Source organism: Portunus trituberculatus, chromosome 30 (assembly GCF_017591435.1).
Source record: "Portunus trituberculatus isolate SZX2019 chromosome 30, ASM1759143v1, whole genome shotgun sequence".
In the NCBI taxonomy this organism is placed as follows: domain Eukaryota; kingdom Metazoa; phylum Arthropoda; class Malacostraca; order Decapoda; family Portunidae; genus Portunus; species Portunus trituberculatus.
Genome location: NC_059284.1, coordinates 11875250 through 11902778, shown reverse-complemented (window position 1 = coordinate 11902778; position 27529 = coordinate 11875250). Strand labels below are relative to the sequence as shown.

Here is a 27529-nt window from a genome sequence, read left to right as displayed (position 1 = left end):
AGCTGGCATAACAGCAATGCTCGGTGGTAAACTCGGAAACTTAATGAGATTGGCAGAATATATGCTGTATATGCTGTACCGTGTAATTCGTCATTTTGCTGCAGGAACTTGCTTTGGTGACCTAAAACCTGTTCATGTAATAGCTGCTCAAGTGTCATGTAAGAGGGAGAGAGATTACCAGTGATTTGTTTTAGTTTATTAAATGTAGACACTTAACAATGAGGAATGTGACATCTGAATAGATTAAGGTGGCTGATGTGAACTCAAAAATTTTTAGTATGTGATAGATTGCATACAGGAAACTCGCTATACATGATCACTCTTTATTAAGGAACATCACCATTTGTCAGTTGATGGAGACCTTAAGGAAACAAACTAGAGCTGCCCTGTTCAAAATGCATCCCCACCTCACCATTTGTCTATTGATGGAGAAGTTAAGAAAATAAACTAGAGCTGCCCTGTTAAATTAGCTTTGCACAAATGTATTGCCAACTGAATGCCTTTCCTTATTGACTGTGGATTGAAGGAAATTCCTGAGGTAGACTCAGTCCGAAAAACAGTTTGTACATAACAATCTACACCTAAGCAGCTCTGGGTCACCACAGTATCCAGGGCGGCTGGTTAAGTTTATGGAACGGAACGGACGTCATGTTAACTGGAATGTTGATTATTGCAGCCTCCTCATGTTCATCCCTCAGAGTCCTGGCAATCATGTACCTGAGGAGGAGAAGCACAGGGTGAGAAAGTTGGCAATACATATGCTCTCATGTACCTGAGGGAGAGAAGCACAAGGTGAGAAAGTTGGCAATACATATGCTCAATTTTGTTTTGCATTTTAGTTGACCATGGGGAAATCAATTCATTAGAGAGGGAACGCTGAGAGAATCTATGTATGCAAGGGATTTGTTTTGTATATTTAATTGGCTGTGTGGTTATAAATGTGAGGGTACAAGCTATGGGCTGAGTGGGGAAAAGAGAACAATTATCAATGGACTGTGGGAGTGACTGTGGTTCATTTTGTATATTTAATTGGATGTGTGATTAATAAATGATGTGAGGGTACAAGCTATGGGCTGAGTGGGGAAGAGAATTATCAATGGACTGTGGGAGTGACTGTGGTTCATAAACATACTGTGGGGGTACATCCTGTGGGTCTGTGGGCTGAGAGAGAGAGAGAGAGAGAGAGAGAGAGAGAGAGAGAGAGAGAGAGAGAGAGAGAGAGAGAGAGAGAGAATCATAGGAAACTTTCCAAATTATTCCACAAACATCTGCTACATTCCTACAACAATTATGCTATCTATTCTCTTCTACATCTAATATACCACTCCTTAAATTGCTTGTGAATATTACATCAGAACTTACATCTTCCACTAACAATCATCATCCATACTTCTTAAAAAATCAATTCATTTGCCTGGCAGACTCACCCACTCCTGCCCAAAAGAAAACCAGCAGGTATGTTTGGGTTTCTGTCAGTGTTGTCCTCCACCATCTCCACATACATCTCGTCGTTGTCCTTGTCGTTGTCCATCACTATCACAGCCAGTGCGCCGGCCTGCTCTGCTTTCACCGCCTTGCTGACAAAGGAGCAGCCGCTGGAAGATACCAAACTAATCACCAACACAACATCTAAATTAATTTCCTCAAGGTTTGATTTATACAGGAAAGCTAGGTGATTTTGGTATAACACGAGGTAAAAAAACCTAGTAATTTTTTCATATTACACATTATTTAGAACAAGTTGTGTGGCTGGTTTAGTTCTGTAATATGACCACCAGGTGTTCCCAAAGTGTACTGCCAACACGCTGTCCCTTCGTGTGGTGCTTTGAGCTCATTGTTACCTGTGGTGGGCAGGAACCAACAACTCAAATATTAAGACTGATTCCTTGGGCAGGTAGAACCGGTAGAGTGCAACTGGTTAATAATACTAACAATACAAATCTATATAACGGTATCGCTTAATATAAACATGTGCAAGTAAGCAATAATAAAACAGAACTTTTTATAAATTTGTTTGATATCCCAGAACTCAAATCCTTCAACTTAATGTCAGCTGCATGCAATTCTCCACTTAATATGTACTCATCCAGTAATTGTGTTCACTTTGTGATGTTAAATTACCCAATCTCTTCAGGAACGTGTCCCTTGCATTATTCGAGAAATCCCTGCACTGTCTTATGACTGGTGGCCATCTACCGATACTGATACCACCACTCACCCCCTGGACACCAAGGCCACAGCTCCCTGGAGTTCTGGAGCATTGTAGGGGAAGGAGCAGCATTCCAGCGGGTCGGCTAACACCAGTCGAATCCCCTTGAAGACCCGCTCCTGGAATAATCAATGCACATTAACACTGCATACATGAAAAAACAAAACAAACCATCACTTGCACAATGCCGCCGCCTTATTAAAACGCGAGAAAATAATGGACGCTGTAAGAAGCCATCAGGTATACAAGTGGCAGTTCCTCTATGAAATATACCTACCTACTTCCATACACATACAATGATACTTCGCAATAACGGACCTCGCAGTAATGGACTGGTGAGATACTAACCAATTTCTTTTTGGATTGTAGTGGCAGTTTTCTTAAGTGAATCCACCATTCCAGCGAGGCCATGTGGATGAATACACACGACACGATAAACAAGACAAAAAAGGCCCTTGTTTATCTACTGCATGCTAGATACCATTATAACTGGTTTTGTTCGTCTAAGATTTAGATAACTTGTAAGGAGGTTTCTCTCTCTCTCTCTCTCTCTCTCTCTCTCTCTCTCTCTCTCTCTCTCTCTCTCTCTCTCTCTCTGTAATGAGGTTCTCTCTCTCTCAAGTATTTCTTCCAAGAAGTACTTGTTCACATTGCAGATTGCTGCCTTACTATAGCTGTGAGGATGTCCATATGGCGAGTTTGCAGCAGGGCAATGTATTCCATAGTGAGACTGCATGTTTAGGAACGGGGAACACTTTCTATACAGAACACACCTTAATTTTTACCTCAGCAATGATGCAGAACAAAAGTTAGAAGAATTTCAGAATTGCCAATTTATATAGAAACAGGAAGAGAAAGAAAGAGACAGGATAAGGAGGTGGAGTGGGGTTAGAGAAAGGAGAGGAGCCACTAGTGTGGAGGTAGACTACTCTGGCCCTGACAATCCCTTGTCTTCCTTCCCTTCTTTGTTACCTCAGCAATGTCCTTCAGGCAGTCATTAAATGACTTAAGAATGCCACTGGACCACATGAGAATTGGCCATTACACCAAGCAGAAAGCTACATCTTTAATTCACCTACTCTTGGTAGGAAATTTTTATTACTGTACATTTCTAAAAAAAAAAATAATGAACTCTTATTTCAACATTGAGCATAGAATAAGATGATTTAAAAAAAAAAAAAAAAAAAAAAAAAGTCAAACCACTCTCAGTAATAGACAATTCACAGTAACAGACAACCCCTCATCCCCAAAGTGTCTTATTGCGAGGTGCTGTCTAAATCTTTCTTGTATCCTATGTCTTAATATAAACTCTACCATGATTTAATAAAGCTGAATGATGTGATATATTAGTTTGAGATTTCCCAGTGAGTCACCTCACATCTACATAACCTTGCCAGCAGACTTACAAAAGGAGTGCCAAAGTTCTTAGCTTGTCTGAGGCGATAGGTGTAGCCGAGCTCCTTGGGATACAAGATCTCAAAGAAGATGTCATCTTCTATGAAGTCATGTATAGTTGCCTCATTCCACACAGCATTGGAAACTGAAAAAAATTAAAAGCCTTATATCCACAACTACATTAAAATCAGTGATAAATATGATTCCCAAGTTAAGATTCCAAAACATTCCAAATACCCAGCTTTTTCACAAGAGTACACAAGCTTGTTGGTGATAGAGGAAGAGAAACACTGTAGGAAATATACAGTAATTTTACTGGTCAGAATAGTGTAAGGCAGTGGTTCTCAAAATGATCAAATATCAACTCCCAGGGGTTGATGGGACCAACCATGGAGTAGATGATATCCAGGGGTTGATAAATAACCCGGGGGGGGATAGTGAATATTACTGCTGGCTTGAAGGGACTATTAAAGCTTCCATCTGTAAATTCTTTAATCATAATTTGTAAAAATCTGAAGATCAGGTACCATAGATGATTATTTTTCATTAATCAATCTTCAGAAATTCATGCAGCACTGGCAACCTTACCTTCAACCAACACTCATTGTCTCACAGCTCTACTACCCCTACCAGACATCAAGAAACCTTACTAACTAAATTGGCCATTGTTTTTGATACACCATATTTTTTTTTCCTGGCCACTATCACTGATATAGAAACCTACTACTATTACTACTACTACTGCACATGGTTTTTGCCATCGGAATTATTTTCCATGAATTAAAGGATCGAGGGTTGATGGAAATTTTGAAACTTTATTGGGGGGGTTGAGCTGAAAAGTTTGAGAATCTCTGGTGTAGGGGGATATGGGATGGAACCCTCTAAAGTAACAAGGTTAGTGATATCAAAAGTTAGAATAGTGAGGGATGGAGGAATGGTTAGAAGTTAAAAGGGGGAGGGAAGGTATATATGGTGGTGAAAAGCAGATATTCCCAGTTTGCTGACAATTACTTATGGATTTAATTCTCCTTAGACTTTGTTCCCAATCTCAAACACAACATTCTCCAGGCTTGCTTTTCCTGGACAGGGGCTGAAACAAAATACACATGAACCACAATTGATAAGACTAACCGAGAAAATACCAGTCTCCGCTTCTTAACTACCATACTTCTGTCATACAACACTGGTGGTTGGGCAGTGGGAGGAGTTAGCAGCAGCAGCAGCAGCAGCAGCAGCAGCAGCACCACCACCACCACCACCACCACCACCACAGCACAGCCTATTACCATAACCACAGGCCACCTCACCACCACCACTGCCTCACATAACAACCAAATTCAACTATCACCTCATACACACTGCATAATCATTAAGTACAACCATAACCACAACCACCACCACCACCACACTTTCACATCACCAATACGACGACCACCACCACCACTCACTAACCCCAATTATCAAACCATCACTACTAAGTCACCCACTCACCACCACCACAACTAATGAAACCTGACAAGCACCACATCACCAGCAACCCCACCACCATACAAATACCTAAGCCTACCTACCACCGCCATCACCACCTCGACACCACGAACCAAAACAATGCCACACTGACACATACACACAATACTCACATATTTCCTGCCTCACACAGTCTCGCAGGGGAAGGAGGAGGAGCAGAAGGGCAAGAAGGAGGAGAGAAGCAGCTTTCCACAGCATAGCCGCCGAGAAACAGACGTGGGAAGGAAGCACTACATGGCCAGATAACTTAGGACACGTCAGCCAGTCAGCCTCTACTGCCGCGACCGCCAACTTTTCCAATGCCTTCTGCTTCTCTGCCTCCCCCGCGCAACTAAATCACACTGCCGGCTTATATTTAACTGGCTTCTTCACCCTGTACTTGGCTTATTGCACTCTGAAATTGAAGCGATTAATACAAGGGTTATAGTTTATTTATAAGCTGTACTATGTATATTAAGGGATCCAATATTTAGCTGATGGCAATATACTTCTATCATTACACTATATATTCTCTTTTATTAACCCTACAACACTTATTTAGCGTTACTCTGAGGTATTTAAAGTAATAAGGTAAAGTAATGTATTGTCTTCTACCAGTACCTGCATGCCTACTACGAGGTAAAATTGATAGTTCAAAGAGGTGGTTTTGTAGTCATAGCTAGTTTTCTTGCGTATTAAGCTGTTTTTGCATTTCATCCTTATTATTCATCCTCTGAGACGTGTTTGGCATTACACTCAGCTATTTGAAACCTCACTATTGCAGAATAATGCATTTCGTGTGCCAATAATGAAAATAAAAAGAATTCTCTGTTAAGAACAAGGCTATTAACAACAGTTCTTTCACATTTTTCATTTACCCCCCAAAATAACTGCTACTTAGCTATTTGAACCCATAATAAACTACAATAATGTATTTAGCAACTACACACTAAAAATACCCAATTTAAGAACGTGCTCATAATAACAGCCGTCCTCCCATTTTATCAGTCCCGTAAGTCTTATTTGAGCTATAATACTCTGCTCAGTGCTCATGATCGTGGTTATGTAACTCTGGCTTTCCTTCCCTCTCTGAGTCTGGAAACACGAGATTCAGCTAAATAGTTACTCACTTGCAGAGCGGGAGAGGATGGCAGAGTACGTGCAGTTTATTGATGGTGTTTACATAACGCAAATAATTCTCTCTCTCTCTCTCTCTCTCTCTTTGAATCACGTGAAAGCATATGTGTGTGTGTGTGTGTGTGTGTGTGTGTGTGTGTGTGTGCGCGCGCGTGCGAGCGCGCACACAACATATTGTGACGTAATTCAGAGAGAGAGAGAGAGAGAGAGAGAGAGAGAGAGAGGTAATCCTTACTGTTATCTCATGGGTATGAATTCATCATATAAAAATGTATCTTTATTAAAATGTTGAAATACAATATATAAAAAAAATATTCTGTACATCAAGAGAAAAAAACCGGAAGTATATACAGTTGCATTGGCTTAAGAAGGGGAAACACACACACACACACACACACACACATATGAAAAGGAGACGGACAGAAAAAAAAATCCTTAAGCTATAATAAAATAATAATAATGATAATAATTAATAATAATAATACATACAACAGATAGAATACTCTAGCTAACATCAGTACCACCTTTGTGAAGATAGTACTGTGTGGAGGAAACTACCAGACAACCTCGTCACACCCAGACGCGCGCCAGTCCCCAACACTACACACGCTGGAGCAAGAGATGTTTCGAGACAGTTTCGTTTACGCTCAAATTTCAACAATAACTATTTACACAAGTATTTACAAGAACAGGACACGAACACAATAACAAAATAATATAAATTGTGCAAGAAAATGGGAGAGAAAAAATATACTGTCATAAAATGTGTTGTTTGAATTAGCACATTATCATTACTGCGTCATGTCTCAATGGAGGGGGGGAGGATATGGAGAGGAGGGTGAAATGAGTGAGATAAGAACCAATATAATTTGAAAGCAGATCTCATAAATATGGCGATAATTTATGGATGCTATATATATATTTACTACATTGACATAACTTATATCTCTGAACACGGTCTGATAGCACGAGTTTGCGAGGAAGTGACAGTGGTAGTAGCACGTGGTTAACAGAAATAGACAAGCTCCTTTTTTTTTGGCATGTGCTCGACTCTAGGACAATGTTTACTGTCTGAAGGCACAGCAAACGCGGGCCAGGACACATACTTCTCGAGGCAAATCTGGCAGTGTGTGTCGGGACGGAAGCTGCCTTGTGTGTTGGTCAACTGGCCACCTGCAGTCTTTTTGTCTAATGAGTGTATCGATTATCTTGTTTCAGTCTGATATAATGTATAATATATAGGGTAATTTGATCTATTTATGGCGAAAAGAAATCAACTCGCTACATGTTATGACGTGACGGAAATGTCCACGAATCACAATTTTCTTTCGATAACACTGATGATTGTCAATGTCTCCAAGTTTAGAATATTATAACTTTCATATTCATTTGGGAAAACTAATAACATTGCTGACAATCCTGAATATTTCGAAGTTCTGAATATCATAGGTTTATGTTGATCTTTATACTGACCAGAAAATACACGCAATACATTTTTTTTTAAATGAGACGGAGAATATTAGTGATAATTCCATATCTCCTCAAGTTTCAGCCAAATTGAAAACGAACTTCTAGACTTTCTCCTGGCCTTAGCATCGCATTGCCCTAACCGACGTGTCTGCCGTGCCGAGTCAATTATCACACGGGAGGGAGAGTCGGCACCACGCCAGCATTCTTTGGTAGGTGTGAAGAGATTAACCAAGTATAAAAACAAAAGATGAATGATATGCAAGGAAGATGAGGGATAAAAATAATGAAAAAGTAATACATTCATCTTGAGAATGCGCACTATACATCATCAGAATTTCAGATCCACTCTGATGACATTATGCATCGTTATGACACACACACACACACACACACACACACACACACACACACACACACACACACACACACACACAGGCCTCAAATAACTGAGTTCCCCCACATAACAATCTCTAAGGAAGGATAATGACTCGTGTTGAACTGACTCGTTGTCTCATTTCCCTTCGTTTCCTCACTGGAAGCATTTAAGTTTCATATAATCTACCGCAATGTACAGCAAAAGTTAATGTTCTTCGCAACATATTCCTTAGACTTTCTTGCTTAGGCAATTCAAAACACTAATCTATAGCAGGTGACAAATCTATCGTGGAACCTAAAACTTAATTATCCACGAGTCATAATTATCGTACAAGGCGTTGCTATGATGTGATTATACTTCCATCGCCAGTGATATTTACTTTATTCACTCCACGAGGCGAATATAATACAAGGAATAAAACCCACGAAAGAAATACTGTAGACCGTAAACACACACAAACCACCAAACAACCAACCAGCGTCAAGTGAACAACCAATTAGCAATCACATTAATAAATACCTGGATGTGTCGTTTTGATAACTTCCAAGGTTGTTCATTGCATTGCCTGCCGGACTTACTGCACCTCTACGGACTAAATGCACCTCTATATCACCTCTCGTCAACACACGTGAGGCTGAAAACAGACCAGCTGCTTTCCACCCCACACCAACACTATACACTATCTTCCTGTCTATTACTCTTGCTACTCTCGCCTCATACCCACACACTACTCCTCTCCTCGTACCTCGCCAGTGTCCCGGTGGTTGTTCTCCGTTAGGGCGTTGCAGCCTCAGACACGCAGGGTAAACACCGTGACACCTTACTTCCTCTATAGTCTTAAGTACCCCCGTTGCCTTCTCTTGTCCCGCATGGTTGGCAGCATTGGTATAGTTGTGATTGGTAGTACTGTTTGTTTTCTATAATTATTGTTTAGTGGGTTTTTGTTACTTGCTACGCTATTGATACGGTTTTATAAGAATTTTTTAAGACTAGTGAATCTTGTTATCGAGTTTTGACGCTCATTAGCATTTTCCCCGAATTATGAGGGATTGTTGCTCGTGTATCTATTCGTTGACATTTCTTTTATATTGTGCATACTTAGCCATAGAAAAAAGACGCACGGTAATATATCTACTACGTTAAGAATATACTAGTACAGGTGTCGAAAGTTAATTTGTAACCGAAACCTCCTTCTTGTTCTTTTTTTTTCTTCCTCGTTACAAAGTTTATACCTGCAGGCCAACACACACACACACACACACACACACACACACACACACACACATGACTAAAAGTAAAAATAAACAAGACACATAATAAGACGGACTCATAATTTAAAAGACTGAGAAATAGACTCATATGACTATCACCTTTCAGGTAACGCGTCTAGTAGTGGCTCGTATTCTGAAACACTCTCTCTCTCTCTCTCTCTCTCTCTCACGACTCTTTTCAAAGGCCACAGCCATGACCAATCAGGTTCTCACGAGTGTTCCTGCTATCAATAATGTAGAAATCTTGTCCATCTGTCACTAGAACCATAAAAACAAACTTGAAAACCCATGTAACTACAACTAAAGCCTTTTGAAAGTAGAAGTGGATTACGAGCAGAAGCGATTCAGAATACAAGCCACAATACATCAACGTTACAATTTCTCCTCGGTATTTTCATGCATGGAGTAATAACTGCTCTCTGGGAAGTTTTCAAGGTCGATATAACCAGTCGGGGAGTTCTCTAGGAGTTCTTGCAGGTCCTCCTTGATTTCCGTGAAGGAGGGACGCTGATTGAGGTCTTGGTGCCAGCAGCGGGTAACGATGCGATACAGCTCCTGGTGACAGTGCTCGGGTCGCTCCAGGCGGTAACCCTCACGCACTCGCCGCATCACCTCCCGCGCAGTCATGCCGGGGTACGGGGTGGAGCCTGCAGGAGTGGTGTGGTGTGAGATGCATGGTGTGGTAGGTGGATGAAAGAAGGAGTGTTGGGGTGGAGATGGTGATGTTTTGCGAGTTTATAAGATGTATTTTACTAGTTCTGAGGTGTTTTTCAAAAGTTATGAGGTGCTTTTGTTTGTTTAAAAGTGTTTTTGATAAATAAGAGCTGTTTTAGGCACTTTTTGGCAATTCTGAGATGATTTTTACTAAATTTCAGGTGTTCGGAGGCATTTTTTGCTATTTTTGAAGGGGTTTTTGCTAGTTTTAATTACTTACTGACTAAATAAATGACTAATGGATAAACTGAGTAACTTTATGACTAACTCTCTCTCTCTCTCTCTCTCTCTCTCTCTCTCTCTCTCTCTCTCTACATCACCATTCCTCTCTAATCTCCACACACCTCCCTTCTAAAGATAACCATTTTCTTCGCATCAGGCACAAGTGAGAGTAACTTACCTAGAGTGACGATTTCCCAGCAGAGAATACCGAGGCTCCAGACATCGGACTTGTGGGTGAAGATGCTCATATAGAGAGACTCCGGGGCCATCCATCTAATAGGCAAGGCTCCCTGTTGGCGGATAAAAAAAGAAGGAAGGAAGAAAGGAAGGGAGGAAGGAAGGAAGGAAGGAAGGAAGGAGAGGAAGAGGACAAGAGAGATGGAAAGAAGGCAAAAGGAGGAGGAGAGGACAAAGATAAAAGAAAAAGAAGAGAAGGAAACGGAAGAAGAGAGAGAGGAGGACAGAGATGTAAGGAAAGAAAGAGGAGACGGTAACGGAAGGAGGGAAGAAGAGGAAGAGGAGGAGAACAGAAATGGAAGGAAAGGAAGAGAAAGAAACGGTAAGAGGGAAGGACAGTTAGAGGAGGAAGCAAAGAGAAGAAAAAAAAAAAAAAACAAGAAAGAGGAGGAGAGAGAGAGAGAGAGAGAGAGAGAGAAGGAAAGGAAGAGGACGCGGAAAGAGGGAAAGAAGAAAAAGAGGAGGAAAACACGGAGAGAGGGAAGGGAAATAAGAGAAAGATGAAGAGAGAAGGAAGAAAAGAAAGAGAAGGAGGGCACGAAGAAAGGGAAGGAAAACAAGAGGAGGAGACGGAGAGAGAGAAGGAAGAAAAGAAAGAGGAGGAGGGCACGGAGAAAGGGAAGGAAAACAAGAGGAGGAGACGGGGAGAGAGAAGGAAAGGAAGAGCACGCGGAAAGAGGGAAAGAAAAGGAAGATGAGGAGGACGAGGACAAGAACGGAAGGGGAGGTATGAAGGTTAGATGAGAGGGAAGGAAGGGGAGGAATGGTTGATATGCAAGGTTCAAGGATGGAATGAGGAAGGGATGGGTGGGTGGATGGGCAGCGAGGGACAGAAGGGTCGAGAGAGAGAGATGGGAGATAAGAAGAGGAGGGAAGGGATGAATATAAAATGAGACGGGGCGGGAAGGTTAGAAAGAGGACGGAACAAGAAAAGAACATTAGTATAAGTGGCTAAGCATATCAATCAAATTATTAATCTACCTTATCGTTATCTATTTTGTTCTTTGTGTTTCTACCATTAAACTTTATATATAAATTTAATCTTAATGTCTCTAAATGCAAGAAGCTTAACGTCCATAAAGCTCTCTATAACATACAAGAAAAACCCTGTCAATAAAGCAGAAGTAAAGTAAAATTAAATTAAGAAAATCGTCCTTCTCAAACGTACTCTCCTTAAAAATAAACAAATAAATAGATAAACGTAAATAGGTAAAAGATAAAGTTACTACTAACCAACCAAATGAATAAGTAAGTAAGTAAACAAAGCTTACACTAATTAACTCATTTATTAATTAAATAACTAACGAAGTAAATAAATAAACCACGTAAATAAATAGATGAAAGAATAAATAAAAGACAAAGTATCTCATTCACTACCTAACCTAACCTAACCTAACCTGACCTAACTCAACCTAACCTAACCTAACCTGACCTGACCTAACCCAACTCAACCTAACCTAACCTAACCTGACCTAACCCGACTTAACCTCACCTAACCTAACCAAGGTAAATAAACCATAAACTAACTCATTCACTAACTAACCAAACCAGCTAAATAAACAATAGACTGGCATAGGACCACCACCACCACCATCACCACCACTAACACGCACCCTGCTCTTCTGCTCATAGATGTCACTGCCCAGGTCCTTCACACTCCTCGCCAGCCCGAAGTCAGCGATCTTGCAGACTTTGTTGTGGTCGACGAGGACGTTACGTGAAGCCAAGTCTCGGTGGATAATCTGGCGGGAAGGGAATGTGTGAGGACGGTAGAGAGTTGGCTGGGTGATGAATCTGTGACTAGAATAATGTTAGAGAGAGAGAGAGAGAGAGAGAGAGAGAGAGAGAGAGAGAGAGAGAGAGAAATAAAGAAAGACTGAGAGCGAACGAGAGAGACACCAGACTGAAACAGGAAAAAAAAAAAAAACATTCTTAATCTAGAAAAAATAGCGAAGAGAGAAAGAGAGAAAACATTTACAAAGACGCACCAACACCACTACCACCACCACCACTACCACTACCACCACTACCACTACTACTCACCCCTCGGCTCTGAATGTACTCGCACCCTGAGGCCACTTGACAGGCGAAGCGGGTGAGGTCTTGGGAGGTGAGGGCTGCTGTGTCTGAAGAGAAGTTGTAATAGTTCTGTCTGGTGCGATGGTCTCGGAGGAAGGTGAGCAGCTTGCCAAACATCACGTACTCCATGATGACGTAGTAAGGCTCTGGAAATGGAAGGAAACGCGTGAGAGAGTGTAAGGAAAGAGAGAGAAGAAGGAGAATGAAGAAGATAATATTAAGGGCTCTAGAAATGGAAGGAACAAGTGAGAGAGTGTAAGGAAAGGGAGAGTAAATGGAGAATGAAGAAGATAATATTAAGGGTCTGGGAATGGAGGGAACGAGTAAGAGAAGGGTAAGGAAAGTGAGAGTAGGAGAAAGAAGAGGGTAATAGTAATTACTAAGGCTCTGGAATGGAGGGAACGAGTGAGAGGAGGGTAAGGAAAGTGAGAGTAAAAGGAGAATGAAGAGGAAAGTGCAGTAAGGATTAACAGAATAGCTCTTATGTTCCTTTTTTTCCATTTTTCATAAGGAGGAGGAAGAAGAAAAAAGGAAAAAGGAAAAATTAGGAAAATAAAGAAAAAAAAAGGATTAACAGTAGGTTTTATGTTATTTTCTTCATTTTTCAGAAGAAGAAGGAAAACGGAAAATGAAAAAAAGGGAAGTGGAAAATAAAGAAAAAAAAAGAAAAACAGAATAAGAATATACAAAAGGTCAATTAGCTCTCATTTTTCCTTTCTTTATGAGAAGGAAGAAAAAAAAAAAAAAAGAAAGAAATAAAGACTTAGAAAATAAATACCGCAGGATTCCAAGACACACACACACACACACACACACACACACACACACACACACACACACACACACACACTGCAAAAAAACACACACCAAATAAGAAACATATAGACACTGAATCAAAACAAGCGAGTGACTTATAAAGACCACCAGGTAAACACACACCTTGCTGAGTACAACACCCGAGCAGCGTGACAACATTAGTGTGATGGCCCAGGTGTTGCATGATGGCCAGCTCCTTCAGTAGATCTTGCTTCTCCTTCTGTCCGGCGCCTTCCTTCACGCCCTTCACCGCCACCAGCACCGTGGGGCCGCCCTGGGACCCTTCACACGCACACAGGTCCCGCGCCTCTGCCTTCCACACCTGCAGGAGAGATAAAGATGAAGTAGTGGTGGTAGTGTGTTGAGAGAGAGAGAGAGAGAGAGAGAGAGAGAGAGAGAGAGAGAGAGAGAGAGAGAGAGAGAGAGAGAAATGATACACACAAAAAGAACATATATGGATATTATTGTTACTCATTATCATTATTATTTCATTTATTATCATCAAACTGCATTCCAACCACTCATCTACACACACACACACACACACACACACACACACACACACACACACACACACACACACTCACCACTCCGAAGTTGCCCTGGCCCAGGATGGAGGCGATACGAAGCTTGGAGCGAGGAAATTCCCAGGGCGTGAAGCGAGGGTTCTTTGCCTCTACTGACGAAGGCCCATCACTCTCCTGCTGAAAGGGGAGAGAGAGAAAAGGATGTGATCAGCTTGGTGATGGTGGTAGTGGTAGTGGTATGAGTGGGATGAACAAAGATAGTGAAGGATGAGGAAAAAAGAGAAGGAAGGATTGGAAGGAAGAATGATAGAAGTACTGAGGGATGAGGCAAGTGAGGAGAACAATAAAAGAGTAGTAGTAGTAGTAGTAGTAGTAGTAGTAGTAGTAGTTAGTAGGGATGGTCGTAACAGCTGATAGTGATGGTGATTGTGGTGATGATGGTGGTGATGGTGTCAGGCGGCACTCACCATAGCTGGGGCGTGGGCTGAGGACTGCGTTTTCCTGGAGTGGTGGTGCGTGATGGGCGTGAACCCTTCCCCTCTCTCTTCACTCTCCGGCAGCGCCTTCTGTGTCTTCTTCAGGAACCTGCGGGCGATGAAGAAGGCGAGCCCAGCCGCTGGGATGACGCCGATGACACTGATGACGTAGATGGCGGTGTAAGAGGCCTTTGGGGTGTCATTCATATCCTGCGAGTCCTTTAGAACCTGCAGGTCATCCTCTACGACATCCTCTACAGTAGCGGGGGATCCTGGGACCTCTGCGCCCTTCAGGATGGACACTACCTTGATGGTCGGGATGCGCGTAGGATTCGGAGTTCTGTCGGCGTGACTGTGGTCGGTGGGCGGCGGGAAGAAAGTTGGGCGGTGGTGGGAGGTCGGGTGGACGGTGGTGGAGGGCCGGGCGTCGTCAGGAGACTGAGACTCATTCCCTGCCTCGTGTGTCGGGCGGAGGCGGAGAGAGGGCGTGGTGACAGGCTGGTGTGTGGTGACGGGCACGGTGGTGGACCTGGTGCGGGTGGTGACGGTGGTGGGGACGGTGGCTGTGGCGAGTATAGAGGTGGAGGTCCCGCGCCGGCCCTCCCAGTCCAAACTAGACCTCGTGCCGCTGATAATGACGGAGGGAGACTCAGGCATCCTTGGGTCTGAGATGTTCCTGGTCTGCTCTTCGCCCTCCATCGCCGTCGGGAGCCTGGAGGGGGCGAGGAAGGGCTTGTCGTCTGGTTTCCTCATGTCTACAGGTTTGTTGGTGGTGGGCGTGGAGTCTCCGGTGGTTGTCTGCACCTCGTTCACAGTGTCTGGGGAGTGGGAGGTGTGGAAGGAGAAGGAGGATCTGATGGAGGTCTGAATCTGCTTGCCCTGTGCGTCTTCTTCTGTTGAGGGCGTGAAGAAGGAGAAGGACGTGGAGGATGAGGGAGCTGAGGGTCGCGGGAACGGGAGGGTGGAGGCTGGCAGGGAGGTGGAGGGCCTGAAGGTGGTGACTGGAGGCTGTCTAGGTCGTATTATCATCCTGTTGTCTAGCTTGATCTTCTCGCCATCCACCTCAGCGTGAATGATGTGAATGCCTTGCTCCGCCAGTCGCCGGTTGAGGCTCTCCAGCTTCGCCGTGATGTTGTACACGCGGTCCTTGTTCCTGCTGGTGTTGGTGGCCTGCTTCATGATCTCCGTCAGGCTGTCTATCACCACCTGCGCTGGGGTTCTCGTGGTGGCAGCTGTGGTGGGGACAGGTGTGGTGGTGGTGGTGGTCGTGGTGGTTAGAACAACACGCGGGGTGGTTGTTGAGGTTACTGTGATTGTAGTGGTAAGTGGTGTGGTAGTGGTGGTGGTGGTGGTCGTAGAGGTGGGGGGAGGATGTGTGGTAGTGGCAGTGGTGGAGGTGGAGGCGAAGGTTTCCTGTGGTGGTGTGGTGGAGGTTCTGTGGTAGGTTATGGGTGGTGGCAGCTTGATTCTAGGCCTCAGAGGGCGGCGCCGACGGGGTCCTGAAGGTCTTGGGAGTGCCTCTGGGTTTTCACTGTCCTGGGGAGGTTGCGGGCGTCTCACGAACTTCCAGTTGGCGTTGGAGAGAGGGACCTTTTCTACTGACGAGGATTCGGTTGCCACACGAAGTTGGGTCTTCTGTATCTCCTCCTCCAGGGCCTTCTGCGTGGTCGAAGTAGTTGTCTGGCCCTTCTCTCTTTGCCTTTCAACAGTTTTCAAGGTCGTGGTGGCCTGATCGTTCTCTCGCTGCCTTTCAACAGTTCTCAAAGTCGTGGTGCTTTTGTCGTTATCTCTTTGCTTTTCCTCAACAGTTTTCAAAGTCGTTGTGCTCTGGTCCTTCTCTCTCTCTCTTGTTTCAACGGTTCTCAAGGTCGTAGTTTTCGTCGTGTATTCCTCGGTCGTTGAAGGGCGGCCCAGGCTAGTAGAAAGGTTCTCCTCCAGGTTCTCCTCCTCCTCCTCCTCTTCAATACGGGAGTTCAATATTTCACTCACACTCGGCATCTTCCTGACGGTGGAGGTTCTTCTGGTGGTCGTGGAGGGCTGTGTTGTGGTCGGCGGTGTCTTCCTCTCAGTTGTAGTGGTAGTGGTTGACGGGGTAGTGGTTCGGGCTCTCTCCGTTGTGGTGGTTGTGGTGGTGGTAGTGGTGGAAGGCTCCTTATTAACACCACCTCGAAGTCTGCTCAGCCGTCTTAGCTTATCTCTAATTCTACGTGGTCTCTCCGTGGTGGTGGTGGTGCTGGTGGTGGTGGTGATGAAGATGCGTCGCGGTGGTGGTGGTGGTGGTGTTCTGGGCCTCATCACCCACGCTGGCAGGTTCCTCACAGGTACAGGGAAACTCCGGCCACTTGTTACTGTCTTGGTGGTGGTGGTGGAGGGCGTGGTGGTGGTGGTAGTAGTGGTGGAGGTTGTGGTGGTGGTGGTGGTTGCTAAGCTTTTCCCTCTGCCGTTTATCACACTCTCCACCGGTCTAGGAAAGATAATGGATCGCCGTTCCGTAGTGGAGGAGGTGGAGGAAGGGGTCTTCTGTGCGGTGGACTCTGTAGTAGTGGTGGTTGTGGTTTTCTCAGTGGCTGATGGTGTAGTGGAAGTAGTGGTGGTGGTGGTAGGTGGTGGAGACTTGGCATTGGTGGTGGTGGTGGGTGTGGTAGTAGAGGTGGATGAAGTGGTAGTTGATGGGATAGCGGTACTGGTAGAGGTGGAGGCTAAATGAGTGGAAAACCTACGAGTTGTGGCTTTAATCTCTCCGCCTTTGGGATCTGGGGGCGGTGGAGGCGAGGAAGTGGATGCAGAGGAAGCGGCGGCGGTAGTGGTGGTGGTTGGGGTGGTGGTGGTGGTGGGAAGAGTGGTAGTGTGCAGCTCTTCAGGAAACTGCGAATCTTTACTTAACTCATTCTTCTTCGCTCTTTTGGTGGCGGTGTCTGTGTCCGGGACTGGAGTGTCTATGGGGCCGCCCTCAGACACAGGCAGTCTTTTCCCGAACTCAGACTGCAGGGCCGGGGAGCGGGGTAAGGGCGGGGACGGGGAGGAGAGCGAGGACGAGGGCGAGGGAGAGGGCGAGGACGAAGAGGGCAAGGGAACACGTCGACGAGGAGAGTCTGATCGTCTAATAGGAGTCAATCTCGTTATCCTCGTCCTCTGCGGGGGTCTCCAGGTGGCTCTGTTAGGTGGCGACGCTGCCCTTTGTCTGTCCACCGGTCCTATCCTTCGTATGAGGACGGAATCAGCCGCGGGGGACATGGTCAGGTCCACCACCTCCAGCACAGGGTCGCGTGAGTCAGAGCGAGCGATGCGGGCCACCTTGATCGGCACGGCGCCCTTAGGGATGTACAGGGGCACCACCATCGTGTCCGCTCCCCGGTACTCTGGCTCCTGCCCTGCCGCCTCCAGCACCTCTGACCTGACGCCGAAGTCCCCGCTCACCTGGTCGAGGAGCGCGTCGTAGTCTCCCCCCACGCGCGGCTCAACCTCCGTCAGGGTGTTAGTTGTGTAGAACCTCGCCGCCCCACCCTGACAAACACCTGTGGAAGAGACAGACACACCTGTTAAGTGCCTGACGGAGAGATAGCTATGTACAGTGTGACAAAGGGATAGATGGAGATACAGGGACACACACATCTGTTAACACACATTCTGAATGATACTGATACATACTGAGACAAAGAAGTAGATGGAGAAAGAGGACACACACCTGTTGAACACCTGACGAAGGGATAGCGATGCATAAAGACAAAGAGGTGGACGCCCATAAATAAAGGTCACACACATTAGTTTAAGCACCTGATGAAGGATTCTGATACCGGACAATGAGACAAAGAGAATGACAGGTAAATGCCCACACGGAGGAACACCTGTCGAAAGTAAACTGACGGAGACCAAGACTGGAAGACAGGCAGGGAGTGGACACTTGAAAGGACACCACCTTTTTAAAACACGCGTCTTGAGATACGGAAAGACAAAGGGACTGACAAGATGGACACACGGAGATGGACATGCAGGGATAAACAACAAAAGGACCTCACTTCTCCCCCCCACTCTTCTCTCCACCCACCCAGATGAGCAACAGTGACCGTGACCCACTCCAGAGATGCCACTGTCCATTGTTGGCACACGAGAGGTCAACGTTTGCCACCTTCCCATTCTCTTTCCTCTCCTCTTCCTCCTCTTTTTTTCTCCCTTTCTCTTTCTCCCTCTCTTCGCGGTATTCTGTCCTCAGTAAATATGTGGTTTTACTTTCCTTTCCCTCCGTGTATCATCTCTTTTTTATTCTTATTTTGTGGTTGTGTGTTTTAGTGTCTTTTTGCGTCTGTTTGTCTGTTTGTCTGTGTGTTTTGTTTCTGTGTTTGCTTCTTTATTTCTATTTGTATGTGTCTCTCTCTGTCTCTTCCTTACACATTTTATCTTTCGCTCTTCAAGGTCTCTCTCTCTCTCTCTCTCTCTCTCTCTCTCTCTCTCTCTTTTCTCACACACTCTCGAGACGAAGAAATGGAAGAAGTGCAGGGCGTTTCCTCGTGTTTTTCTCGCTGACGTCACGCACACATCTGCTGCAAGCCCGCTATTTGCTCCACACCTTCAGGAGATAAAGGTTCCCATCCCTAAACGGTGGTGCGTCTAATTCTGGGTGCTTTTGACAGACTAGCGGCAGTTACGGGGGTTTTCAAGGTTGTCTTCATGGTTCGTGATAGTTTTAACAGTAATTTCATGTTATCAAAGGGGAAAAAAACACCCTAAAGGATATATAATCATTAGATAAGTTAATGCAAGAAGTCATCAGGCTAACACGTAGCAGTCCCTGTATACAACATAGTCACCTGTTTCCACCTGTAATTTCCATCCATAAGCTTGTCCAATCTTCTTTTAAAGCTAGCCAATGAGTTGACAGTATTACAATCATCACTAAGTCCATTCCATTAATCCAACACTCTATTTGTGAACCAATTTCTATCTCATTCTTTTTATCTATTTACTTCAGTACTGGGCCACATTTTTTACCTTGAGATTTGTGTACGATTAGACCATTCTATTGGCATTATGGCGATCAGAAGATTAATGGCCACAGTCTTCATTATTCTTAAGTATGAGTTTCTGAAGCTGTATAAAATCACTATATACTAAGCAGAATGAATGAAGGGATTAATTTTATCAAGCCTGGGCCAGTGATGTCTTGTCCCATCCTGACTTCTGGCCCTGAGGATTTCGTACATGTCAACCTTCAGTGAACCCAGCTAACCATCTCTACGGGTCCTAATTCTCAAACTCTTGCATCTCTACCACTTTTAAAAGGGTCTTCTTGAAATGACACGGATTCTTAACCCATTCAGTACTAGGACACATTTTTACCATCTTATTGACATTCGGAAGGGTCAATGGAGGTCAAAAGATTAAAGGCCACAGTCTTCACTATTTCAATCCCCCCCATGAGTTTCTGAAGCTGTATAAAATCACTAAAGAATAAGCAGAATGAAAGTGAAAACGCGTCCTGGTATTGAAGAGATTAAGAACCCTTTTATGATACTAGCAAGAGATTAACACCATTTCTACATTACTAACTGGAGAAACTGGAAAATTTAGCGCACCATCTCTGTAGCCTTTGAAAATTGTTGTGGGGAAGAACCAAAGAGTTTCAGATAAAAGGCAGTGTAGAGAGAGAGAGAGAGAGAGAGAGAGAGAGAGAGAGAGAGAGAGAGAGAGAGAGAGAGAGAGAGAGAGAGAGAGAGAGAGAGAGAGGATGAAAGACTTTTTATTGCAAGAGGAGGAATAAAAAAGAGAAGGAAAAGAAGAAGGAAAATGAGAAGAAGGAGGAAGAGAACAAGGACAAAGAAGAGGCGGAGAACAAGGACAAGGGAAGAAGGAGAGAAACAAATGATAATGAGGAATAAGAGGAAATGAAGTAATCAAATAAACAAACAGGAGAACAAAAACAAAGAAGAAAGAAGTGTGAAGGAAAAAGGAGATAAATGACAGGATATGAAAAAAAGAGGAATAAGCAAGAGAGAGAGAGAGAGAGAGAGAGAGAGAGAGAGAGAGAGAGAGAGAGAGAGAGAGAGAGAGAGAGAGAGAGAGAGAGAGAGAGAGAGAGAGAGAGAGAGAGAGAGAGCAAGTGATGGATGGAGGGAACAATAGTAAAGGAAGGAGAGAAATTGGCAGGTGGAGGTAAATGTGGAGGTAATCTCTAATGGAGGAAACACAAGGCCACTCCTCCTTCCCTCCTTACCTCCAAAAGCAAGGGAGAGGGAGGGAGAAGGAGAGAAGGAGAGAGGGAGAGGGAGAGAGAGGAAGAGAGAGGGAGAAGGGTGAGAGGAGAGGGGAGGGAGAAAATAAAATCATGTTAGTATTATTTAACCTTGATACGAATATAAGGCAAGTGGGCGGAGCATACACACACACACACACACACACACACACACACACACACACACACACACACACACACACACACACACACACACGATTTTACTTACACACAAACAGTTTTAAGGTTCATATATCATTCGAGAGAGAGAGAGAGAGAGAGAGAGAGAGAGAGAGAGAGAGAGAGAGAGAGAGAGAGAGCGGTAAAAGTAAACCATACATTCTTATCTGACTCAGTATTGTGGTTTTTAGCGACTCGGAACATGTGAGGCTGCGGAAGAACACAAAGCAACACAAACGAAGGACAAGGAACACCATCAGAGAGATAGAAAAAGAAAAGAAAACTAGACAATTAAGAAGAAAAGGAAACAGACAGGAGGAAAAGGGAAGAGTCGTTAAAAAGGCAATTCTTCCCGACGATCACCAAAACCAGAACTAGATACAACATAAACGAACAACAAACAAGAGGATTCTTGTTCACTTTTCTTTTTTTTTATTTATACCATGTGGGCTTTTCACGGATACTTTTTGAGGTACCTCCTATCTCAAAGCCCACCCGCTAGGAAACCGTTGCCCCGAGTGAGGAAGTCCAACCTACACTCGGACCGTGGACAGGATTCGAACCCGTGCGCTTGGAGACCCCTCAGACCCCAAAACACGCATGGTTCCACTGCACCACGGCTTAGAGTAACAACTCACGGCTGTTCTCGTAATGTTCTTCTACAACGTACAAGGATATAACATTAACGCTTAAAATACTAAAAACAAACCACTATATATTTGTACACTTACCTAATAAACAAAATTTAGGTAGAGATAAGTAAATAAATGAATAATAAAAGCAAATGAATATATAAATAACATGTCTAACGTCCGTATTCAGAAACGCCTTCATCTCTCACTACGACCATATTCCAGTGCCTCAAAGACAACTAGCCGGGAATTCTAGACATTTTCTCCTTTTAATAAACTAGAAATCTTGCTAATCCATAACCAGAAACAGAAATACTCTTAAAAACACGAGTATCTTCAACTGGAGCCTTTGGAAAGCAGTGATGGTGAGAGAGCAAAGCGTTTCAGAATACAGGCCTAAAGATCATACGAAACTAACTTAAAGATAAACTAAACTAAAAGAAAAAAAAAAATGGTAATAAAACTATAACTTAAACACATGTAATTTTTTTTTCTCCAATTAAATGTACTAAAATGCTGAATAGTCTTCCTTTTATGCTCTCATTATCACATCATACAATTAAGTAAGAGCAATTAACGTCAACTCTTTAGGATGTCAAGATGGAAAATGCTCATCTGACCTTTATTCTCTGCTCAAATTTCAAAACGTGTCTGAGAAATATTTACTCAAGTCTAATTAATCTTCACTTTATTTTACGTCTGTTTTTTTGTTTTTGTTCCTTCAGGTGTCAAATTAGCGGAGCACCTTTAGGCAATCTGTTTCAACATTATCTGTCTTATTTCAACTGTCAAGTCATTTCAGTGTGGAAGAAATTGGCGAGTGCTTTGTCAGACACACACACACACACACACACACACACACACTCTCTCTCTCTCTCTCTCTCTCTCTCTCTCTCTCTCTCCTGACGTCACTACTTCTCTCATTTATGTCATTTCAAAGTGCAAGAAACTGCTGACATTTTATCAATATTTTCTGCATTTTTTTTTTCATCGCGCCTTTCTTCTCCCTCCTGGCGTCACTATTTGTCTCATTTCAATTGACATGTCACTTCAGAATCAAAGTACAAGAACCTCAACTGTTGCCAATATTCCGCGTCATTTTAATCGCCTTGTCATTTCAGGGTTAAAGAAACTGGCGAACGTTTTGCAATATTTCTCTCTCTCTCTCTTTTTTTTTTCTCTCTCTCTCTCGTAAAGTCTCGATTCGTCTTATCTTAGTGTCAAGTCATTTAAGAATGTAAGACTCTTTTCTTTTTTTTTCTCCTCTACTTCTCTTCGCTTTTAATTACCACGGCATTTCAGAGTAGAAGAAAATGGGTAATATCTTTCTCTTCCTGTTTTTTTGTTTTTTCTCTCTCCATCAACATTATTCATCTCATTTCAGTTGCTAAGAATATAAAAAATAACATAATTTTTTCAATACTGTTTCATTTCAGTAGTTATGCCATTTCAAAAAGCAAGAACCGTGACTATTTTTATCTTCTTTTGGATATATTTTCAATTCTCCTCGTCTGATTTTAATTACCACGCCATTGCAACAAACTGGCTAACATTTGGCTGCGTTTTTCTCGCCGTGATGTTGTTGTTGTTTTTCCCGCAGCAGTCATGGGAGGCGAGCCCGGGAAAATACGACGTAACTGAGAGACTGAGTGACTGACATTTAGAGAGTTTAGAGTGTGTATTTGCGGTTGAACGGTGTCCTCAGCTCGCTACACACACACACACACACACACACACACACACACACACACACACACACACACACACACACACACACACACACACACACACACACACACACACACACACACACACACACACACACACATACACACGCACACCAAACCAAATACCACTGTTTTCTCATTTGCCAGACCATCACACTTTCACTTCTTGGCATTAACTCAAGCGTCCAGCCTTAGCCAGGACCGTAACCTTCCCGTGTTTGCCTCCCCTTAAGCGATGCGTCTCCTCTGTGTCCTTCCACTGCTCATTCCATACAAGCGGAGCCATCTTCACCTTTCTGCTGGCTGGGGAAATCATTATCTTCGTCCTCTAAACTCATTTCTCCCCTGCCTGTGCGGCTTATGTGACTAGTGGCTTTGTTTTTGTGAGAAGTCCCGGTTGTGTCATTGTCTAGTTCCTCGTTTTCTATTTGTCTTTTCATTTTCTTCGGTTATGTTTTTTTTTATTTATTTTTTTATTTATACCATGTGGGGTTTTCACGGGAATCTACGGGCTAGAATGAGGAAGCCCAACTTACACTCGGACCGTGGACAGGATGCGCTTGGAGACCCCTCGGACCCCAAAGCACCCATGGTTCCACTGTACCACGGCGGAGGGTATTTCATTGTCTTTCTTATTTTCAACGAACGGTGATCTATTTCATTCACTTACACATTTAAACCTGATCTGAAATTTTCTGCTAACATAAAAAAAAATCATTACCATCTATTATTAACTTAATCTTTCAGCTCAAATCTGAACTTTCACATTAATTAACTTGAAGCATACAATAAATAAGCAAATAAAAATAAAACAAAATACAACAAAAATAACACAAACCACATTTAATTTTCAACCTTCCATCCAATATTTTCGATCTACAAATTCATATTACTCTCTTACTTCTTTTCCTCTTTTTTCCTTACCATGACTTGAGCTTTCTTTCCCTTTAGAAGACTGTCCTTACCCTTGTTGTTGCCTATTTGTGTATTCATGAACCACGGGAGAGCAAAGACACATTTCTATTCTTTTAAATCTGTCCTCTTAGCAATAATATATTTACTTTTGACTTTATTTTCTCACAACATCAGCTTATCCTTGTCCTGGTTACAACTTAAACACTAATCTCTCTCTCTCTCTCTCTCTCTCTCTCTCTCTCTCTCTCTACGCTCCGTCACTCTTCCCACCACAAACCATCCCTAATTAGGCGTTTTATCCCCTAATTGAGACAGTGGCGGTGCGGGGAAAGTGAGCTGCGACGGGAGAAAATGAGAAGCGCGCTGAGGGAAAACGGGAAGGGGGAGGGTACGAGACAACGGAACTAGTGATGATGTAGACAGATGAAAAGATAGGAGAGAGAGAGAGAGAGAGAGAGAGAGAGAGAGAGAGAGAGAGAGAGAGAGAGAGAGAGAGAGAGAGATGCAGAATGAGATGAGAGAATAGTGGGAGAAAGAAAAATATGATGAAATAGAGTAAGACGAGAGAGAAACTACACCACACACACACACATACACACACACACACACACACCCACACACAGACACATAAACACACACACATCACCCCCAAAACTTCCCCTATCTTATCATATCTCATCATCCTGCGCACCTTCCACTTCACTTTCGCTGTCCTCAATATTACAACTGCTTCTGGTGACCTTAAAGACAGCGAGCGTGGAGGAGAGGCGCATGCATGTGTAGGGTGTGGCGCTCTTGTCCCCTCTGAACCTCGCCTGTGTTTGTGTGTGTGGCAGCAGTGGCGCCATCTATTCCTGGTTGCCTTAAGCTGTTGTGTGTTTCGTAGAAGTGTGTGTGTGTGTGTGTTTGTGTGTGTGTTTCGTGGTTTTGGTGATAGCTTAAGAGTTATAAATATAAAAAAGGAATAAATAAGAATGATGAAATAGAGTAAAGAAGAGAAACTACACACACACAAAAAAAAAAAAAAGGGATTTGAAATTATAATAATAATGAAAGGAGAAGAACAAAACGAAGAAGAACAACAATAATAACAAGGAGAGAAAGAGAGAGAGAGAGAGAGAGAGAGAGAGAGAGAGAGAGAGAGAGAGAGAGAAATCATCACCACCACCACAATTAATGACAACAACAAAACAACAAAATTTACCACCACCACCACCACCACCACCACCAGAACGCCATGGGGGGCGGTCGGGGGGTGTCTGGGTTGTAATGGCGTGAGTGAGGCAACAAGTGGGTCAAAGTAATCGTGGGAGTTCACCTGTTAATTAATAGTACGGTACCTGTGCCACTCAGTACACATTGGGGACACCTGTGGGAACTTACTCACTCACTCACCCACTCACTCACTCACTCACGTACGGTACTCACTAACTCACTCACTCACTTACTCTTTACTAACTACGTACGGTATACCCACTAACTCACCCACTCACTCACTCACTCACACACTCACTCACTCACACACCTACTCTTCATTAACTCAAGTAAGGTGCTCACTCACTCACTCACTCATTAGCTCACTCACTCTCGAACTCACTAATATATTTACTAAGGAGGAGGAGGAGGAGGAGGAGGAGGAGGAGGAGGAGGAGGAGGAGGAGGAGGAGGAGGAGGAGAAGGAGAACGAAGGAGCGTGGGAGTATTTTTCAACACTTATAAGACCTTCATGTCACTATTGTGTGTGTGTGTGTGTGTGTGTGTGTGTGTGTGTGTGTGTGTGTGTGTGTACCACATGACTGACTGCTACCGGCCCACTTCATTCCCATGCACACACACACACACACACACACACACACACACACACACACACACACACACACGAGAAAGAAAACGAAAAAATATGACGTACTATATAAACAAATAACAAAATATATCAAATAAATAAAAAAAAGAACTAAAACTGAAAAAAAGAGAGACAGACAGACAGACAGACAAACAAACAAACACACAGACAGACAGAGAGACATGTGATCCTACTCTGCGTGCCTTTCCCGATTAGGAGAGAGGGAGAGGGAGAGGGAGAGGGAGAGGGATAGAGAGATAGAAGGACGTAGGAAGGAGGTAGAACGCAGACGGAGAGAGAGAGGATAAAGATGGAGGTAACGGAGAGAAGGAAGGAGAAAGAAAGGAGAAGGAAAAACGAAGGACGAGGGAGGGAAGGAGGGAAGGAAGGAGGGAAGGAGAGACGTGGTATGATAATTAGAAGGAAATGGTGGTGATAAGGAAGAGGGAAAAGAATGAAGGAAAAAGAAGAGAAAGAGATACAGGAAATGACGAAAAGGGAAGAAGCAGAACAAAAGGAAGATGCGATAAGGAAGGGAAGGAAGATATAAAGATAAGGAAGATGAATAAGAGAGAAATGAATACGCAAGAGATGAAAAGTAAAAGTGAGAGGAGAATGAATGAAGGGAAGAAGAGGAAGAGAGAGAGAAAGGAGGAGGAGGTAAAGATAAACACAGATAGTAAGTAATAAATGGATGAAAATGGAATAAGTATAATTTGATAACGTAAGACAGCGATAAGGAAAAAGCGATAAATGAGGAAATAAAATAAAAATAAACAAAAGCAAATTAACTACTACTACTACTACTACTACTACTACTACTACTACTACTACTATTACTACAGTGTACAAATACCTACATATAGTCACCAAGTGTGTGTGTGTGTGTGTGTGTGTGTGTGTGTGTGTGTGTGTGTGTGTGTGTGTGTGTGTGTGTGTGTGTGTGTGTGTGTGGTAAAGAAAACGTGTCCTTCGTTGAGAGAAAATGGGAAAGAGTTTGAAGAAAAATGAAGGTCGTACGCCGGAAGTGAGAGAGAGAGAGAGAGAGAGAGAGAGAGAGAGAGAGAGAGAGAGAGAGAGAGAGAGAGAGAGAGAGAGACGGAAGGAAACACGCAAACAACTATAGCCTTAGGAGGGAAAAAAAGAGGCGAAGGAGAAAAGGGGAAAGAGAAAACCAAGGAAACCGGAAAAGAACCAACGAAACAAACAAACAAAACAAGAAAGTCAAGAAGGAAGGAAGATAAAACAAGGAAATAAACAAAACGAAATAAAAACAAAAGAACAAAAACGAAACAAAAAGAAATGAAAAGAAAGTAAAAAAAAATAACAAAAGGAAAATACGAAAGGAATAAATTAGAGAAGTGAGAAGATAAAGAAGGGAAACAGACAAAAAATATAATAAGAGATGTAATAAAAGGTAAAAATGCAAAATATAGATAGAAAAAGGGAAGGATTGGAGGAGGAGGAGGAGGAAGAGGAGGAGGAGGAGGAGGAGGAGGAGTAGGAGGAGGAGATAAAAAGGGAGATAACATAAATACCCATAAATGTCATTCTTTCTGAAAACGCTTAAG

The 27529-nt window shown here is 43.4% G+C and overlaps 2 protein-coding genes across 4 annotated transcripts in view; both read right to left on the bottom strand.

The window, feature by feature from the left end:
* Window positions 1-181: 181 nt before the first annotated feature.
* Window positions 182-5379, bottom strand: LOC123510921 (PRADC1-like protein). Its single transcript, XM_045266414.1, has 5 exons — window positions 5245-5379; window positions 3616-3749; window positions 2219-2328; window positions 1428-1595; window positions 182-717 (listed from the first exon to the last, which is right to left on the bottom strand). The coding sequence occupies exons 1-5, from the start codon at window positions 5327-5329 to the stop codon at window positions 597-599; spliced, it is 618 nt and encodes a 205-aa protein (XP_045122349.1). The 5' UTR covers window positions 5330-5379; the 3' UTR covers window positions 182-596.
* An 8-nt stretch (window positions 5380-5387) lies between these two features.
* Window positions 5388-27529, bottom strand: part of LOC123510918 (mucin-2-like) — a 56579-nt gene continuing 34437 nt past the window's right edge. Inside the window, exons 2-9 of one of the 3 annotated variants that reach the window (XR_006676643.1) lie at window positions 14427-17950; window positions 14020-14136; window positions 13556-13754; window positions 12581-12762; window positions 12151-12279; window positions 10479-10590; window positions 8839-10011; window positions 5388-5525 (exon numbers count right to left, since the gene is read on the bottom strand). Coding sequence is in view for 2 of the 3 variants with exons in the window: in XM_045266408.1 (XP_045122343.1) it covers window positions 9737-10011; window positions 10479-10590; window positions 12151-12279; window positions 12581-12762; window positions 13556-13754; window positions 14020-14136; window positions 14427-17950 (4538 nt within the window). In the remaining variant the exon portion in view is untranslated. Of the gene's footprint in view, window positions 5526-6511; window positions 10012-10478; window positions 10591-12150; window positions 12280-12580; window positions 12763-13555; window positions 13755-14019; window positions 14137-14426; window positions 17951-27529 lie in introns of those variants that run through there. The other 2 variants (XM_045266408.1, XM_045266409.1) reach the window with 2 other exon arrangements.

Bases quoted from the DNA above. Each gene is read 5' to 3' on its own strand.
- LOC123510921 (XM_045266414.1), bottom strand. From the start codon at position 5,329: ATGCTGTGGAAAGCTGCTTCTCTCCTCCTTCTTGCCCTTCTGCTCCTC. The intron at 3,750-5,244 runs GTGAGTATTGTG...AATTTTTTTCAG, and splicing joins CTGTGTGAGGCAGGAAATAT to TTTCCAATGCTGTGTGGAAT. The intron at 718-1,427 runs GTGAGTCTGCCA...TCTCCTCCTCAG, and splicing joins TTTCTTTTGGGCAGGAGTGG to GTACATGATTGCCAGGACTC.